Raw genomic sequence first — 19,876 nt, 5'->3', positions numbered from 1 at the left:
TTATGATGAAATAAGCCATCATCAGATGGCCAGTCTATCAGTGGTGAACTTCTTCATGTTTAATTATGTTGGTCCTCAGAAAGCAAACAGTTTTTGGTCAGAACTATACTTGAAGCCTTTTTAGGACAATATAACCTGGATCTAACCTGGCAAATCTTGTGTTCTCCTTGGAGAATTCAAGGTCAATACTGCCTCAATAAGGCATTGGAATAAGTTCTTTTTCAGGTTTCGTTGTGTAATGTTTGGGGTTTTTTTCTTTATGTTCAGGCATTGTGATGATTATTTCATAATGTGCATTTATTTTTAAAAAGTATTTTGTTGCTAATGCTGTACTATTGTGGTTTAATTTTAAATACAGATATTAATTTCCCTATTTGGTAGCTGGAGAAAGCAAGACATAAGTTATTTGGCTTGTCCAGTTATCCAGTGTGGCAGAGCCTGGATTTGAACCTAGGACTCCCAATTCTGATGTGCTTTGTAGCACACTAATGCAGCTATAGTCTATTTAGTGAGTAGTGAATGTTTTTTATAGACTTCAATTGCTTTTATCTAGCAATTTTGCGTTATTTAGTTAGCATTTTCTATCTTTATACAGAATCTTTATTATTTTCTTTTTGTTATTGTTGTTAGGTGTGAAATAGCTCAACATGAGTGGCCTCGGAGACAGTTCGACAGACCCTTCCAACCCGGATTCCCACAAGAGAAAAGGATCACCATGTGACACACTGGCATCAAGGTAAAAACATTTGAATTTTATTGACATGTTATTTTTATGTTGCCTTCATTTCCCAATGAATCCCCCCACCTCCCGTTGAGCCATTCTTTATAATAAAGAAGATGAATGAGGAAAAAACCAGCTCAACAATACTAATCAATACACTGAAAAAGTCCCATGTTATGTGTAGCATTTCTTATCTAGAGTAGCCTCACTTCTGCATAGTACATTCTACTTAATGCATTTTTTTGAAGTATCTGTTTTATTATTTTTATTACTATTTTGTTTTATTTGCTATAGATGAGTTGATTTCCTAAGCATAGTCATTACTATTCACACATGGTAGAGCAGAAAATGTATTGAACTTTGGAGTCAGAAGAGATATGTGTTCAGATCTTGATTCTAAGACTTACTAGCTGGATGGCCATTGGAAAATAACTTTAACTCTCAGGTTCAGTTTTCTCATCTATAAAACAGAAACAATACAGGAATTACCTACTTACTCTATAGTGTTGTTGTGAGAATCAAAAGGAACAATGCATGTAAAGCACTTTGTAAATCTGAATGTGATGTTTAAATGTCAGCTCTTTTATTGCTCTGTGCTTGGCTTTTGCTTGCTAATGAAGTAGAAGGTGGAATTTTATATTCTGTATTATCAGTGGAGGAGTTGGTGATGACATTTGGAAGGGAATAGATGTGTCTGATGAGAGATGTGTGGGGAATGAGGAATCATAAAATCTTCAGAGTAATAAGAATTTCACACCTCACATAGTTTGATTTGCTGCCCACCCAGGGAATCTGTCCTGCAATATTTCTTCTTCATCAGATGTTTATCTAGCTTCCATATAAACATTTTTGGTCATAAGCAAAACTCTGTCTCAAGGATTGGTCCATTTGTTTTTAGATAAATTCTATTGATTCTTTGTTATTTGAGCATATATTTTTCCTTACATGGAGCCTAAGTCTGCCTGTGTAATTTCCATCTCTCCTAGTACTGCCCCAAAAGTTACACAGAATAAATTTTCTTTATAATAATTCTTTAAATACTTAAAGACTATTGCCATATTTCCCCTCTTCTCTATTCTTTAAACATTCCCCATATGGAATGTTTGCCAAATCATTCCTCCTTCTTTGGATATGATCTACTTTGTCATTACCTTCCTTAATATGTGGTAACCAGAACTGATTATGGTATTCTAGATGTACTTTTAAATATAATGAAATTATTAACTTCTCTTGGTTTAGACAGAATGCTTCAATTAGTGTAGCTTAAGATCATGTTATATTTTTAATTTTAATATCAAAGTAAGATTCAAGGAGTATTGTTAAAGAGTAGTGTGCTAATTAGTGTATTCTCTCTGTATATAATATGCCTAGAATAAGCTATTAAAATAATTACAACAATAGCTAACATACGGTACTTTAAGATAGGCAAAGTGCTCTACAATATTATCATGCCAGCAGCCCTTGAAGGTATATGCTATTATTGTCTCCATTTACAGATGAGGAAACTGAAACAGACAGAGAGAGGTTAAGACTTGACCAGGGTCACACAACTAGTGAGTGTCTGAAGTTGGATTTGAAGTTAGGCTTTCCTGATTCCAGGGCCAGCACTTTTCCCACTGTGCCACTTAGGTGCCTTGAGCTGAGCCTTGAAGATAGTTAAGTATTCTTTGAGATAATAGTGAGGAGAGAGTGAATTCTAGGCATTAGGGACATGCAAAGGAATGGATACAGGATATGAAAGGGCCTGTGTGAGGAACAGCAAGTAGGCCAGTTTGGTTAGAATACACAGTGTGTAAAGGAAAGTAATGTGCACCCTTCATTCCATCCTCTCTTCCATTCTCTCCATGAATGAATGAAAGAAAGAATGAATGAATGAATAAGCATGTGTTAAGTTTGGATTTTGTTCCAAGTGATGCAAACATGGATACAAAAGCAATGGTAGCATCTGCTTTAAAGGAGCCTATATTGTAATTGAGGGAGATAATACATGTAAGGCAGTGGTGGCCATTAAGGGCTATATTGACTATACATGAATGGTGAGTGGGGCCATAGGCTGCAAATTGGTTGGTTAGATGACCAGGAAGTAGGAGTGAAAGAAAACATGGCTGGGATCAGCCTGAAATAGTGTGCCAGACAAGGAGGGCAGTCATCATTTAGGATGGTAGGACTCCAGCCTGAAAATTCTAAAAGTTCTGTTCTCTTTAAACTGCAGTCACTCCTTTCTACCATGTCCTTTCCGGTTTCCTACAAATAAGTCACTTCCATCTTTAAAAAAAACTTCTCACTACCCTACTTTCTTAATTATAGTTGTATCTCTCTCTTCCCTTTCTCAACCCAACTAGAAAAAGGTGACTATACTCTCCTTCTACTTCTTTCTTCTTTCTCATTCACTTCTTATCCTTTGCAATCTGGTTTCCAGTCTTGACTCTCTTCTCTTTTTATACTTTCAGTAGCTTATCAGCCCCTATCTGTGGGTTTAATTATTACCTTTGCGAACAATGCATGCGTGCACCCAATTGCATCCTGTGGAAATATCTCTAAATCAATATATTAAAAAAAGAATGCATTATCTTTCTCACTTCTTATGAACTTCCCCATTTCCCTCTAGGGCACCACCGTGCTTCTGATTATTTAGGTTCACAAACATGGTGTGATTCCAGACTCCTCATATTTCTTCAGCCCGCATAATCCAGTTAATTACAACCTTTCTAACATTTTCATTCTCTTTCTCTTTCCCTCTCTCTCTTTCTCTCTTTTTCCCCTTCCATCTAGGTCAATTCCACATCACGTCTTGACTAAATAGCTTTCTAATTGGTTTCCTTGCCTCAAGTCTCTTTTCACTGTAATCCATCCTTCATTTTCCTAATGTGTGGATACTAATTAACCAGATCACTCTCCTGCTTAAACTCCAGTGGCTTCCTGTTATCTCTAAGATCAAATATAAACTCCTTTGTTGAGCATTTAAGTCCTCTCTGGTCTCAGCCTACCAGTCTTACCAGACAAGCAAAGTGGACATAGGAAAGTAAATGCAAAATGTGTGGAGTATTTTTGCTGGTGATGCTGGCTGTCTCATCTTTCATTGTCTTATTCTTTCTACTGTCCTCTCAAGAAAATAAGGGCTGAACAAACTCACCCATAATGTGAACCTCATTTTATTTTGCTATCTTTAATATACTTTATTTCTTATTTTCAGTCCAGTTCACTAAGTTTTTAAGTACCTATTTGAATAGCACTTTCTAAAAATATAAGTGTAATATATGGTTCCTGCTTTCAAGTGTTTATAAAAAAATTTTTTTCCAACTTAGAGTGAAAGCCAGGGGGCAGAACAGACAATACTGGTACTAGCAAGTGGAGATGTCATTGTGAACTGGAATATTAAATCAGCAGAAAAGAATACTGCCTAGAACCCTGGATGTGTAGTCTGGAAACCTGAGTTTGCTTGTGAATTTTCTTGAGTTCAAATACTGCTTCAGGCACTTACTGGTTGTATGATCCTGGACAATTCACTTAACCTCTTAGATCCTCATTTCAAGTCTAGTTCTCTTATTCTGTGGAGGTAGGACGTGAGCTAGACTTCCAGGGATATCAAATAGATTTATATAGATGACAAAAGGATAAAGGGACGGTTACTCCATATGGAGAAAAAGTATAAGGAATGGAAGAGGGAACGAACATGATATGTCAAAGGAACAGTGCCTTAATAGCCTGTTAAGGAGTAGATGATAGATAGGGCAAGGCCATTTTATATTGGGCTTTGGAACAAAGGCTTGAGACGTTTGGTTTCTATGCTGCAGGCCCTAACAAACCACTACTGTTTTTTGGATAGCAGAGCAACATAGCAAAATCAGTGTTAATAAATAAATGATTCATCTGGCAGTATGCACAGTGGATTGAGGGAGAAAGGGTGATTCAATTTTCTTAGCCTTAATTAACCATAGGAAGATAAAATACTTCTTTAATTGATACATGCATTTTATGTCATATTGATCAATATATATTTGCTGTATGTTTCAGGTTGGAGTAAATCACCAGGTTCATGTAGACAAAGAAACTCAAAAATATAAAGGGAAAGTATGAAAACAAAGAGAGGAAGATACTTGCTCTTCCACTTCAAATCATACTCTACATTAGTTATTAAAACTTTCTGGTCCTAGATTAGAAAAAAAGTCACTAGGATAGGTTAGACCATATCAAATTAGAACTAGTATCATTCAGTTTTGTAGGATCACAAAATACTGACAAAAGTTTTTCACAAAAATTGTTAGAAAAAATAAGTTAATGATTAGAAAATGGGAGCTTAATAACATCTCAGATCATATTCCACAATAAATTCTAAATGGATCAGTAATCTAAATATATTTTAAAAACTTTTTGTACCAGTCCTTCCATATTGAGTATAATTAAGCTGTTGTTGTTGTTTGTCCAGTGTTCTAGAAGAGAAACATGATATCAGGGAGGTGATGCCATGACATGCAAGTAAACTGGATTTGAGAGAGAAAGAGTTGTGCAAAGTTGCCAGCCTCACTTTCTTCTCCAGAGTCAAAAGAATGGTTAATGGTCATTATTAGCTACAGCATAGCTATTTGCAGTGTTCTTCCATTATTTCAATATTGTAGAATAGTAAAGCTAAAAGCAATCTTTTGTGATTGTTGCTCAGTTGTGTCTGACTCTTTGTGACCCCATTTGAGGCTTTCTTGTCGAGATACTGGAGTAGTTTGTCATTTCCTTCTTCAGTGGATTAAAGCAACCGGAGGTTGAGTGATTTTCTCAGGGTCACACAGCTAGTAATTATCTGAGGTCACATTCAAACTTTGATAATAAGACTGGTGCACTATCCACTAAGCCACCTAGCTGCCTTAAAGGGATCTTGGAGATTGTCTAATCCACCCCCCTCATATTCAGAGTAAGGAAATAATGGTGGAGCAAAGTTGTGGCTGGCCAAAGTCACATGGGTAGTAAATGGCAGGGTGAAGATTTGAACGCAGTTCCTTTAGCTCCAAAGCCAGTGCTCTTTCCGCTTTACTACACTACTGTCAGTAAAGTTTTATTTATTATGTTTCTGAGAATCTCTGGGCAGGAGGCTATAATTTGGGTTTTGGGAAAAAACTTAGAAATAAGTTACTGATTTCTGCTATCTAAATCTGGTTTTATGGAGGTTGGGCAGTAAGGCAAGGCCTTTCTATATTTTCTTTCTTTGTGGTGAGGACCTACTAATGCCACATATAAAGGCATTACTATTCTGATGAATAGTAAGTGTAAATCAAATTTCTAATTTTATTATTTTTATAGAGGAAGGGAAAGGAAATAAGCATTTATATAGCACCTATTATTTACCAGACACTCTGCAAAGTGCTTTGCAAATATTATTTCATGTGATCCTCAGAACAGTCCTGCAAGTTAGATATTGTTAATATTCCCCTTTGCAGTTGAGGAAACTGAGGCAGACAAAGGTTAAGTGACTTTCCCAGGGTCACACAGCTAGTATGTTTTTGAGGCCAAATTTGAACTCAGGTCTTTCTGACTTCAGGCTCTGCACTTCACTGTCTACTGCACTCCTAGCCTCTTCTTTAGATTTCCCTTGCCTTAATAAAACCAAAACTGTGGAAAATCCAAATATAAAACAGACAGAATAACGGGTTATATTAACATTGTAAAAGTATTCTAAACACAATTAAAGGATTGCTTGTTAGGTCACTTTTAATTCAATCTATGCACATTTTTTTGGGAACACATCACTTGCTCAAAGAAAATAAAATTGTATTTTATTTTAATTGGTTTTGGCCTTATGGTTCCTGTTGCAGTTCCTGATTCTTAAATAGGTTCACATTGGTTTCTTAATCTGCCTTTGAGTTCTATAAAAAATTGAGTCTCTACATAGAGATTTGCTTATTACATGTCACACTGTGGAAAAATAGAAAGTAGCAATGAAATTATAATTTAGATTTTCTTTGTCAACAGCACTGAAAAAAGGCGCAGGGAACAAGAAAATAAATATTTAGAAGAGCTGGCTGAGTTACTGTCTGCGAACATTGGTGACATTGATAGCCTGAGTGTAAAACCAGACAAATGCAAGATATTAAAGAAAACAGTAGATCAAATTCAGCAAATGAAAAGAATGGAACAAGGTAAAACTATTTTTATATTCAAAATACTTTTTAAAAATTTCCGAACTTATACCTTCTATAAAACAAGCATTTTCATATAAATTGTGGAACAGTAGATTATATATAACTGTGAATCTTTATTATTTAGTACTTGCTTTACATTTTAAGTATGTAATATAATCAGTATGTAACTTTGAAGACTGTCTTGCTTCTCTGTGATTCATTCTGTTTACATTTTCCTTTTTTGGAACCTTATCCATAACCCTTATCCCTACCTCCCACCCCCAATCCCCTCCTCTTTTCTACCAGTTGAAAAGAAAACAAAAGCAAAACCGTTACACATCATCAAGTAAAATACATTTACATGTTGGTCATGCTTGTCTGTCAGGAGATGGGTAGCATGATTTATCATTGGTCCTCTGGAACTGTGGATGGTCATGACATTGATAAAAATTGTTAAATCTTTCAAAGCTAGTTTTCTTTACATTGTTTATGTAAAAATACTGTACAGATTGTTTTCCTGGTTCTAATCACTTTCCTCTCCATCAGTTCATGCAGGTCTACCCAGATTTCTTTGAAACTATTCCTTTCATTGTTTCTTATAGTTCAATATATTCCATTACATTAATATATTACAATTTGTTCCACCATTCCCCTATGGATGGTCATATTTATATTCTAATTCTTATAATAATTTTTGCGCATATGGATCCTTTTCCTTTTTTCTTTGATCTCTTTGATGCAAAAGTGATATTCACTGGATCAAAAGGTATTTATGCACAGTTAATTTGAGGGCAAATATTGCTTTTTTATTGGTGAATTATAAAATAGCCTATTTTTATTCTAGAAGTATTTAATTTAGATAGGGATCTCTTCATAATTACAAAGAAAATTCTCTGGTATTTTACAATCAACACTTGTAAGAATATTTTATTCTAAGGTGTGATTTATTAAAGTGCAATTTATTCAGTATTGCATTTGATGTGTGATGACTTAATTATTCTGACAGTGATGATGTTAAGCAGTGCAACTGATTTTACAGATTAGGAAAGTTGTAGAATATATCTATGGAAAATTTTTTGTCACAAGTATGATTGTATGTAAAACGGATAAGAAAGTAGATGGCTGCATTAACCTTATAAGAAAACTACAGAGCACAGTTGTAACATAGTTGTCAAGAATTTACACAAACTTTTAAAAATGCAGATCCCATGTTTATGCTGTTTTTCCCAAAATGAAACAAAGCAAATAAAAAAGGAGAGATTGAGAATGAGAAAAAAAATTTAAATACTTCAAGAAAGGATGTTTCTATCATTTGTTAGGAAACAAAAGCTTGATCTGCTTAACCTCTGAAAGAAACCTGCAGCATTGGAGTTGGCTTGATATAAAAGTGCAAACTTGTAGTTACAAAAGCATGTCATCAAATTTTGACTGAGTTTTTAAAAAAGTAAAATTTAATGATATCTTTTTATTTATGCCTATTTTGTTTATTGCAGTTTTGTGGTAGGAGTGACACCTCTTTTTTATAGTCTGGGCTGGTCTTTTTAGGGGCAGAGAGGCCATTGGGCTTTCTGCTGCCTGAAGCATAAAATATGTAGGCTAAGGGGGAGTTGATAACAGAGGTTTGAAGGAGTGCTTTTATCCTTGAGGGGATGCCTTCCTGACCTAGTGTGGCAAATGCGATGGTTATTGGGAGGTGAAATTAACTAACTTTTCCTTATAATATCCTTTTTAACTTTAAAAATCGTGTTCTTTTAATCTCTTGATATCAATAAAGTTTGTATTGCATTTTGTACAATAAATAAGTGCCTGTTTACATTCTAACCCTTGAACTGGAATCTGTAGCCTGGCTTATGTTAATCCTGGCGCAGAATATTTATTGTTTTATTTGGAGGGAAGTATGTTTTTATTTATTTCATTAAATAGTTCCCAATCAAATGTAAAAAAAACCCATTAATTTTTAAAAAATTTGAATTCCAAAATTTCTCCCTTAACCTTTAAGAAGGTAAGCCATGTGATATCCCTTGCACATGGAAAGTTATATAAAACATATTTCCATATTAGCCATGTTAAAAAAGAAAACATAGACTCCCCTCTTCAAAAAAAAACTACCCACAAAAATAAAGAAATTTTTGAAAAACAAGCTTTGTTCTGAATTCAGAGTTCATCACTTCTGGAGATGGATGGCATATTTCATCATGGGTCCTTTGAAATTATCTTGGATCATTGTCTGGATCAGAGTAGCTAAGTCTTTCACAGTTGATCATCCTTAAATACACACATTTATATAGTGTTCTCATGGTTCTGCTCACTTCACTTTACATCAGTTCATATAAACCTTTGCAAGTTTTTTTGAAACTATCCTGTTCATCATTTCTTAGAGCGTAATAGTTTTGTTCAGCCATTCCCCAACTGATGGATATCCTCTCAATTTCCAGTTTTTTTGCTACCACAAAAAGAGCTACTATAAACTTTTTTTTTAGATTTTTTAAAAATTTTCACATTAGTCATATTGTAAAGAAGAATTAAAAGCAATGGGAAGAACCACAAGAAAAAAATAAACAAAAGAAAACAACAATAGCAACAAAAAAGAAAGCAAATAGTGTACTTCAGTCTGCATTCAGACTCTAGTTCTTTCTCTGGATGTGGACAGCATTTTCCAGCCTGAGTCTTTCGGAGTTGTCTTAGATTGTTGCATTGCTGAGAAGACCGAAGTCTAGCAAAGTTGGTCGTCACACAACGTGGATGTTACTGTGTACAGTGGTCTCCTGGGTCTGCTCACTTTTCTCAGCATCAGTCATACAAGTCTCTCCAGGTTTTTCTGAAGTCCACCTGCTCATCATATCTGATAGCACAATTGTATTCTATTACATTCATATACCACAACTTGTTCAGCCTTTCCCCAATTTGATAGGCATCCCCTCAGTTTCTGATTCTTTGTCACCATAAGAGCTGCTATAAATATTTTTGTACATGTGGCTCCTTTATCCATTTTTATGATCTCTTTGGGATACGGACCTAGAAATGGTATTGCTGGGTCAAAGGGTATACACAATTTTACAGCCCTTTGGGCATACTTCCAAATTGCTCTTTAAAATGGTTGAATCATTTCACAACTCCACCAACAATGTATTAGTGTTCCAATTTTCCTATATCTTCTCCAGCATTTATAATTTTCCTGTTTTGTCGTGTTGGCCAATCTGATAGGTGTGATGTGGTACCTCAGAGTTGTTTTGATTTGCATTTCTCTATAATCAATAGTGATTTAAAGCATTTTTTTCATATGACTATAGATTAGCTTTAATTTCTTCATCTGAAAACTACCATTTATCAATCATGACTTATATTCTTATAAATTTGACTCAGTTCTCTGTATATTTTAGAGATGAGTCTTTATCAGAGACACTGGTTGAAAAAATGTTTTACAGGGAAGCTTTCTGCTTCCCTTCTAATCTTGGTTGCATTGGCTTTGTGCAAAAACTTTTCAATTTAATGTAATCAAAATCATCCATTTTGCATTTCAGAATATTCAGTATCTCTTATTTGGTCATAAATTCTTCCCTTCTCCATAGATCTGACAGGTAAATTGTTTCCTAGTTTGCTTATAGTATCAGCCTTTATATCTAAATCATGTACCCATTTTGACTTTATCTTGGTGTAGGGTGTAAGATGTTGGTCCATACCTAGTTTCTGTCACGCTGTTTTCTAGTTTTCCGAGCAGTTTTTTTCAGATAGTGAGTTCTTATCCCAGAAGCTGGAGTCTTCGGATTTATCAAACAGTACATTACTAGTCATTAACTAATGTGTCTTGCATATCTAACCTCTTCCCTGATCCATGTGGAAGAGAGTAACTCAGGATTGCTCTAAGTCCCTTTTCTGGGAGTACTCCTGTAACCTTCCTGGGTGCTTCATGAAGTTCCCATTTGGTTCCTTGTAGAGTCCTGAAGCTGCTGCTCTCCCAATTCAGATACTTCCTTCAATTGTGTCTCTTCCTGAGACACTGATAGGATCCTGATGAGCAGTCCAGATCCTCTAACACTCTGAAGTTAACATGTTCATTCTCTTGTCAGTCAAAGCAGTGTAACAGATCCAAAAATCTTTGATTATCCTTGCCTCCCCCCAGCAATTCCCATTCAGGCAAGTGACTGAAACTTCTTTCTGTTTTAAGATTCCAGATACACAAATGCATGGATTATTTCCTGGCTCTCTATTTTACTAAAGACCCACTGGGATGACTGACTCATTAGCCAATACCAGTGCAACTTTACTTACTCTACTGACTTTTACAGCTTCGAAATTGATTAACCAGATTACTGAAACCCAGTCTAATGCCTTTGATTGCCTCATTAGAGGTGCTCTTATCTAATTAAAGCAGTTACTTTAAATGGGTAGGATGATTGATTCAGCCTCTTACCTTCATATTTGCATGTTGTCTTTTCCATTTGAGCTTCATGAAGTCAGCGACAGTGTTTTGCCTTTCTTTGTATGCATAGGACTTAGCATAGTGCCTGATATATAATAAATGTTTAATAACTGATTGTTAACTGAATGACCAAATTATAATTTATATATTCATATCTTTAAAGTGTTGGGCTGAAAACTTTCAGCTTTGCTTAATTTTGCTTTTATTTACTTTATGTTGTTCCATTTCAACTTTTTAAGCAGTTATTTTCAGCATCATTTTTTTTGAAGAACCAAGTATAGTTTTTTTCTTACATCAGTTAAACACACCTAGAGATAAATGCTTAATGTTCAAATCATGTAGCTACAACATGCTATGCCACCTAGTGGCATAAATGCAGATTCAGGTTTTGGAGAGAGTGAAACTCTTTTTGAAGGTTGAACTAAACTAAAATAAAAATGTGAGGTGACAGCAAATGTGCCAAGGAGCAACCCATAAAATTTCATGTGTGCAGGCGCACACACTTCCTTAGACACTTACTAGCTATGTGACTCTGGGCAAGTCACTTAATTCCTATTGGTCTCAGGTCCTTATCTATAAAATGGGAGCCACTGTAGAAGAAAATAGCAAACCACTCTAGTATTTTGCCAAGAAAACCCAATGGACAGTATTTTTTCTTTTAAGAGTTTAGATGCTGTGTCATTTGCTGTATATGTATGTGTGTGTGTGTGTGTGTGTGTGTATACATTTAATACATATATAAATTAGTTTAGATGCTATGTCATTTGCTGTATATGTATTTACCATTGGCATTAATTCATTGTCTGTAATACCTTTTGCAAAATGTAGTTTCCCTGTTTATCTCTATTTAATTAGTTCTCTTTTTGCTATGGATTCATCTGAGATCATGATTGCTCCCCCTGCCCTTTTTTCTTCACTTAAAAGCATTTTCCTCCAATTCCTTATTTTTAACTCTGTGTGTATCTTTCTGCTTCATGTGTTTCTTCTAAACAATATATTTCTGAATTTTTCTTTGTCATCCATTCTGCTGTTCTTTTCTGTTTTATGGATGAGCTCACCCCATTCGTATTCGTAATTATGATTGTTAATTGAGTATTTCTGTCAATCCTGTACTTTTCTTCATCTTTGTGTCTCTCCCCCTTTTTGATTTTGACTTATCCCTCCTTTAGTCTACTCTTCCTGTTATTTATCCCTTTCTGTCTTATTTCCCTGTTTGGTAAATGTGTTTCTGTACCCGTGTGTGTGTGTGTGTGTGTGTGTGTGTGTGTGTGTGTGTGTGTGTATCTGTGTTTTGAATTCCAAATTCTTATGATCCCTCTTTCCCCTCCTTGCTCCTTGGGAAGGCAAGCAATTTCATGTTGATTATACATGTGAAGTCATGCAAACCATTCCCATATTTGCCATGTTGTAAAAGAAAACCCCAAGAAACATAAAAATTTTAAAAAGTATGCCTCAATTTGCATTCAGAGTTCATCACTTCTCACTCGAGCTGGATAGCATTTTTTATCCTGAGTCCTTTGGAATTTTCTTGGATCATTGTCTTGATCAGAGTAGCTAAGTCTTTAATGTTTGATCATCCTTGCTTGTTGCCCTTCTTGAAAAGGACCAAAATGATATGACTACGCTGGAGTCAAGTTTCAATGAGTCCAGGTGTGGATGATCAGACCAATACAAGTTCGGAATGCTCTACCACAAGTCAGGCACAAATAATCCATGAGAACATTTGGCGTTTCCTTTGAGCTGTTTCAATTCTGCTTTGCTCATAGAGCATAGTGCCTTCTCTGCTGTGGACATACCATGCTGAGTAGTCCTGTGCCAGTGTCTCCCATGTCACACAAACAATTCCATAGTTCCTAAGAGAGACCTTTAGAGTATCCTTGTATTGCTTCTACTGACCACTATGTGAACTTTGCCCTGTGTGAGTTCTCCATAAAATAATCTTTTCTTCAAGTGTACGTTTTATAGTTGGACAATGTGGCCAGCCCATCAAAGTTGCACTCTCTGAAGTGGAGTTTGAATGCTAGGCAGTTTAATTCAAGAAAGGACTTCAGTGTCTTGTATCCTATCCTGCCAGCTGATCTTCAGAATCTTTGTAAGGCAACGATTCACTTTGCTGGCATGGCACTGGTATGTCATCCGGGTTTCACAGCATACAACAATGACGTCAGCACAGTGGCTCTGTAGACCTTCAGTTTGGTACTAAGCCTGTTCTTCTCTCCCATACTTCTCTTTGGAGCCTCCCAAACACTGAGCTAGCTGTGGCAGTTCATGCGTCTAGCTCGTTATCAATGTGTACATCCCTGGAAAGTACATTACCAAAGTAAGTGAACTTATCCATAGTGTTCAAAAATCTATTTGCTGTAACTGATAGTGCCACACAGGGATAGTGTGGTGGTGGCTGATGGAGTACCTGTGTTTTTTGGTGTTAATTGTTAGGCCAAAATTTGCACAAGCAGCAGAGAAACGACTCATACTTCGTTGCATCTCAGCTTCAGAGGCTGCATTGAGTGCACAATCATCTGCAAATAGAAAATAATGCACCAACACTTCCTCCACTTTGGTCTTGGCTTGTGGTCTTTTTAGGTTGAAGAATTTACCATCGATATGGTAGCTGACCTTAATGCTATGTTCATCCTCATTGAAAGCATTTAATAACATGGCTGAAAACATCATGCTAAAAAGAATGGGAGCAAGCACATAGCCTTATTTCACTCCATTGGTGACTGGAAACGCACAAGAGCATTGGCCATTATCCAGAACCCGGGCAAGCATGCCGTTGTGAAATTGCCATACAATGTTGATTAACTTCTCCAGACAACCAAATTTTGACATAATTTTCCATAAGCCCTCACAACTGACAGTATCAAAGGCCTTGATCAGATCTCTGTTCTGCTCCTGACATTTCTCCTGGAGTTGTTGGGCAGCAGTTCCTTGGCCCTTTCTGAAGCCACACTGGCTCTCAGGTAGATGATCATCTTCCAGGTGAAGAATCAGCCTATTAAGGAGGACTCTGGCAAGAATCTTGCCAGCAAGGACTAAGAGAGAGACACCCTTGTAATTGTCAAGGACAATCTACTTCCTTTACTTTTATAGAGATGGACAATGGAAGCATCCTTGAACTCCTGGGGAATAATCTCCTCTTGCCATATAACTTGGAAAATTTCAGTCAGCTTTTGTATGAGTAATGGACCCCTTACCTTGTAAATCTCAACTGGAATAGAATCAGCACCAGGTGCCTAATGGCATTCAAAATCTCTTCTTCAGTTGGAACTTCAGCTAGGGAGGGATTGACTTCAATCTGAGGTAAATAGTCAGTGACCTCAGCATTGTTTGATGATCATCTGTTGAGAACAATATGGAAGTGTTCAGCCCATCTCTCTAGGATCATATCCTTATCACTAATCAATGTGGCTCTATCAGCACTAAATAGTTGAGATGCACCATAGGTCTTTGGCCCATAAAAAGCCTTCAGAGCATCGTAAAAGCACTTTGGATTGTTACTGTCAGCGTAAAACTGAATTTCATCTGCATTCTTACTGAGTCAAGAATCTTACATCTCTCTAAGCTTTGCTTGTACTTTACTTTTGATGGAATTAAATGCTGCTTTCTTAGAGATGGATGAACCATCCTTCTGGTAAACCCTGTAGAGTTCTCATTTTACATTTAACAGCTTCTGAATTTCTCCATCATTTTCATCAAACTAGTCTTGGTGTTTGTGAGTTTTCTGGCCCAGATGAGCAAATGCAGTGCTATACACCAAATCTCTGAAAACTGCTCACTCCTTATCTACTCCACTATTGCCAACTGTGTGTTGGCTCAACTTTCCCTCCAAGTTAGCAACAAATTGTTCCCACTGAGAGAAGAGCTTTAGTCTGTTGACATTAATCCTTCTGGTAGTCATTTTGCCTTGGGGAAGCTGCTTTTGTTGAAGGTGAATATTTAACATGAAGAGGATAAGTCTATGATCAGTCTAGCACTCATTAGCATACATTGCCTTTATCACTCTCACATCCTGTCTGTCTCTTCTCCTTACAATCACTTAAATGCCAGTATTTGCTGTGAGGGTGCATCCATGAAGTTTTATTGCATTTAGGTAAATGGAAGACCATGTTGATGATGAGGTCATAAGATACTCAAGTCATCAGTAGTAAGTGACCATTACTGTAGCTGTTTCCAACTCCGTTTCTCCCTTGGACTCCCTGCCAAGTCTAGTAGTCTGAGCCTACTCTAGCATTAAAGTTACCCAGAATTATAAGCCTGTCCTTTTTTGGCACATTGATGATAAGGGTCTCCAGGTCTTCATAAAATTTTTCTTTGACCTCATCAGGGTTCATCGAGGTGGGAGCATAGGCACTGATGATAGTGGCATGATGTTTTCCTGCAAGTGTTAATCACATTGTCGTGAGCCTATCGTCTACTCCTTTTGGTAGGCATACAAGTTTGCTGACTAGATTAGTTTTGATTGCAAAACCTATACCAGCTTCATGGTGCTCCCTTCACTGTGGCCACTTCAGAAAAATGTGTATCCAGCTCCAGCTTCAGTAAGCTTGCCTTCAGTTGCCAGCCTTGTTTCACTCAGGGCTGCTATTTGGTTGTAATACCTGCTGAGTTCTCTTGAAACAAGAGCTGCTCGTCTGGCAGATCTGCTGGATTTTGTGTTGTCTGTAAGTGTATGCACATTCCGTGTGCCAGTGGTTAGTGGAATTGTCGTTGCAGATGTTTATGTACATTCTTTTGTGTTTCTGCCACAGAGTGGGATGCCCTGCCTGCCGTAATAATCAGGCCAGGGTTGGGTAAGCAAAAAATTTTTAGGACACCTTTTCTGGCCCCTTCCTCACACCAGGAGATGAGCAGTGTGATCCTTGAAAGGCTGCTTAGACACCTGGAGCCTGCTAAATTCCATTGTTGCTTCCAGGGAGAAAACGACACTATGGCCTGGGTTGCCTATCTGCAGGATTATGACTACACCTCCCAGTGTATCTGCATCTGCTACTTAATTACTTGTCTTTCGCCACAGGACTTTGAGATTGGTAAAATGGTATGGATGGTATCTTTTGATTTGTGCATAAATTGGATTTAAGTGAGACAGAGTTGCACAAAGTTGTTGGCTTTACTCTCTTCTCCAGAGTCATCACAGTCCAGTGGCAGGACACAATCAAGATGACTGGTTATGGCTCAAAGTACAGTGGAGTCTTTGATGTCTAACCAAGCTCTAAGCGCTCTACAGAGCCTGCTTCAACTGCCTTCGTGGCCATTGGAACAAATTGTTCTCATCCTCCTATTCCAGCAGGGGAAGTCTTCACATGCTTGGGGTAGACACCCCCCTTACTCACCAACTGGTTTGAGACCCCTCTGTTACCCTAGATCTGGTTTAGCCCATCTTCCAGAATGGTTTACCAGGGTGTGGTTGCTGCATATGCTATAGCATCTTAGAGCCACAAGTGAGATTTAATGGTACTGGGGCAGGTAGGTGGCACAGTAGATAGAGCACCGGCCCTGGAGTCAGGAGGACCTGAGTCTCAGACACATAATACTTCCTAGCTGTGTGACTCCGGACAAGTCACTTAATCCCAATTTCCTCTTTTAGAGAGAGAGAGAGAGAGAGAGAGAGTGAGTGAATTAGGTGGTACAGGTGGACACCAAAAGTGGAAAGCAGCCTTGAAAGGGGCTTGGCAGCCATCACACCAGAGGTACTGGTCTTCCCTGAACACACTCTACACCCTGATCATCATTATAATATTACTGTGTACAGTGTTCTGCCCATTTTAGTTTCCATCAGTTCATATAACTGAGGTTTTTCTGAAACCATTCTACTTATTTTTTATAGCGGAGCAGTGGATTTTTTCAATTTCCATTTTGTCGTCTGGTTCTAAGAGTTTGGCAGTTTTCCTTAATTTCTTCAAATATGGTATCTAAACTTTTTTGAGGGGGGTATGGCATTCAGGTATTTCTATGATTCTTGATTTGCTTAGGCAGTCAGAGTTAAGTGACTTGTCCAGGGTCACACAGCTAAGTGCCAAGTGTCAGAGGGCAGATTTGAACTCAGGTCCTCCTGACTCCAAGGCCAGAGCTCTATCCATTGTACCATCTAGCTGCCCCTTAAGATTCTTAAACTTCTAAGTCTGCTGTTTTTGCTATAAGATATTTCATATTTTCTTGTATTTTTTTCATCAATTGACTTTATTTTACTATTTCTTGTTGTTTTTTGGAATCACTAACTTCCATTAGGTGAATTCTAATTTTCAGGGGGTTATTTTTTTGGGTAAGGTTTTGTACCTCTTGTTCCAAGCCATTCTCTTTTCATGTCTTTCTTACATTCTCATTTTCTTTTTGCATTTTTTTCCCTCTACTAACTTCATTTAGTTTTTTAAAATCTCTCTCTCTCTCTCTCTCTCTCTCTCTCTCTCTCTCTCTCTGTCTCTTAAATTGTTGCTTTATCTCTCCTTGAAATTCTGGTTGGAACTTGTGCCGAAGCTGCTGTGGGATTTTGCATGGTTTTCTTTGAGGCTGTGTTTATGGATATTTTAGAGTCAATACTCATCTTCTCAGTTTGTGTTTTAATTTCCTTATTCGCTATAATAGCTCTTCATTGTGGTATTCTTTTTTATTTGCTCATTCTTCTAGCCTTCTTGACTTTGAACTTTATGTTACTACACATTCTTGGAGTATGGGGAGTCTATAACCTGCTCTTTTGTCCTCTTGGGTCCTTCTGCTACTTTCTTGGGGTGATGAATGTTATGTTATTGTAGGATCTCAGAGACAGTTCAGGCTTGGGATCTTCAAGCTTTCATTGCTTCCAGAGTGATGTGACCTATGGCAAAGTTTAATCACTGCCCTTTTACTCTTTCTCTTCCTCTGAGATCTTAAGGCTCTTGATCCAACTTTGGGTCTGAATAAGACCTCTGTCAGTTTGTCCCTAGTTGTTATTTCCCAGAGCCTGTTTCTGGATGCAACCACTGTGAGCCTTCCAGGAAGACTGGCAGATCAAATCCAGAGTGACAGAATTGCAGGCTCCCCTTTGGTTTAAAATTCCTGCCCTCATTACTATAGGTCTCAGCCTGGGACTGGAGGCTAGAACTGAGTCCTTCCTCTGCTCCTGGGGTTAGAGCCCCATTTTTCGTTTGCTTCTGAACTTATTTCCTGTTCGGTAGATAGCTAGAACCTGGGACAGCTCCTTTCTGTCATACTTGGGCACATGTCACTCACTGCCTGAGTCCACACTGGGTAGTGAGTGGCAGAGCTTCAGTATAGCCTCTGTTCCTGAAGTGTACTCTAGTTCAGAGGCTATCTGGGACCTCTTTCTGTCCCAGTAGTTCCTGCTGTGGTACACAGCCTCAGTCTCCTTTTTTGTCTGTGACATTGAAATGCTCTGAGCAACACGCTGTTGAGTAGACACTAGTGTCCATGTCTCTCTCTGTGCTGCCTTGGGCTAGAAAAATGTCTCTCACTGTTTTTCGTTAGTTTTCCTGATCAGGATTTGATCTGATAGATTTTCTAGATAGAAGATATCTGTTTGTGGAGCTGGGCTTTACTTCTTCCTACTACTCTGTAATCTCGATCTGTCACCAATCCTGTTTATTCCTTTTCCCTGTGTTTTTTGGATTTGCTCTTTCCTTTCAGTTCTCACTGCCATCTCTGTGGTCCAAGCTTTCATCATTTCAGATCTGAATTACTAAAACACCTTCATAGGCTGCATAATACCAAGTTAACCTTAATTAAAAAAAGACTTCATTTCACTTCCTTGCCTAAGAACCTAAGAAGGTTCCCCATTGTTGATTATATCAAGTCCAAATTCCTCTGAACCTTGATTCTGGTTACTTCTCAAAACAAATATGAATAAATGAACAAAGCCTTTAGTAAGCACTTATTTGTGCAGAGCATTGTGGTAAGTACTAGAAATATACAGTCCCTGCCTTCAGGGAGCTCATAATCTAATAGAGGAGATAACACAGTTTCAGCTTTAAATAAGATCAAAGGTTTTATGGTCCTTTGGGTGCAGAGGCAAAAAAGATGGTAAAATTTCTTCTAACATGTCATTTTCACAGATCAAATTATATCCATTTCTATTTTTGAACTATCTAACAGTACCAAGGAATTTTGTGGCTGCATCTGCCCAAGGATTGCATCCCAGGATGATGACTGAGGGCACTGGGCTGGAAGCAGTGCTAATTACCAAGGCTCTTAAATTTAGGATCCTGGACTTTGTCCATCAGAATCTGAGGGAAGATGGTAGTCAAGATGGTAGTAGTGTCAGCCTGACTTGTCTGGCATATACTGCCTCCCATTTCTCCCCCAGGATGCCATGCTGTCTGAGCTAGACTGGCTTGCCTGCCTTGTGTGTTACAGTTTTACATAACAAATCGTTATTAAGGGGATTTGTTCTGTGAAATTTGGATTCAGCCAAAGGACAGCATTTGAGGACTTAGAGGGCCACATGTGGCTTTGAGGCTATAGGTTCCCCACCCTTGCTCTAGGGGATTTTGTTACTCCCAAGTCTCCTGTGACATTCTAGTTGTGCTTGTGTCCTCACTAGTCCACTCACTCATTCATGCAATGTCCATTTTCTTCCTGGGTGTGACTCTGTCTCTCTCTCTCTCTCTCTCTCTCTCTCTCTCTCTCTCTCTCTCT

At 37.7% G+C, this 19,876-nt stretch overlaps 1 protein-coding gene across 11 annotated transcripts in view; it reads left to right on the top strand.

The window, feature by feature from the left end:
- NCOA1 (nuclear receptor coactivator 1) overlaps positions 1 to 19,876 on the top strand; it is a 213,862-nt gene that overhangs the window by 100,640 nt on the left and 93,346 nt on the right. For all 11 annotated transcript variants that reach the window (XM_078149820.1, XM_078149819.1, XM_020983963.2 and 8 more), the window contains 2 exons: positions 631 to 736; positions 6,680 to 6,846. In XM_078149820.1, the coding sequence (XP_078005946.1) occupies positions 648 to 736; positions 6,680 to 6,846 (256 nt within the window). In that variant the 5' untranslated portion in view covers positions 631 to 647. The remainder of the gene's footprint in view (positions 1 to 630; positions 737 to 6,679; positions 6,847 to 19,876) is intronic.

The sequence above is a fragment of the Phascolarctos cinereus genome, unplaced genomic scaffold (genome assembly GCF_003287225.1).
Source record: "Phascolarctos cinereus isolate Bilbo 61053 unplaced genomic scaffold, phaCin_HiC Scaffold_2;HRSCAF=192, whole genome shotgun sequence".
In the NCBI taxonomy this organism is placed as follows: Eukaryota; Metazoa; Chordata; class Mammalia; order Diprotodontia; family Phascolarctidae; genus Phascolarctos; species Phascolarctos cinereus.
This window is presented reverse-complemented; position numbering and strand designations above follow the sequence as displayed.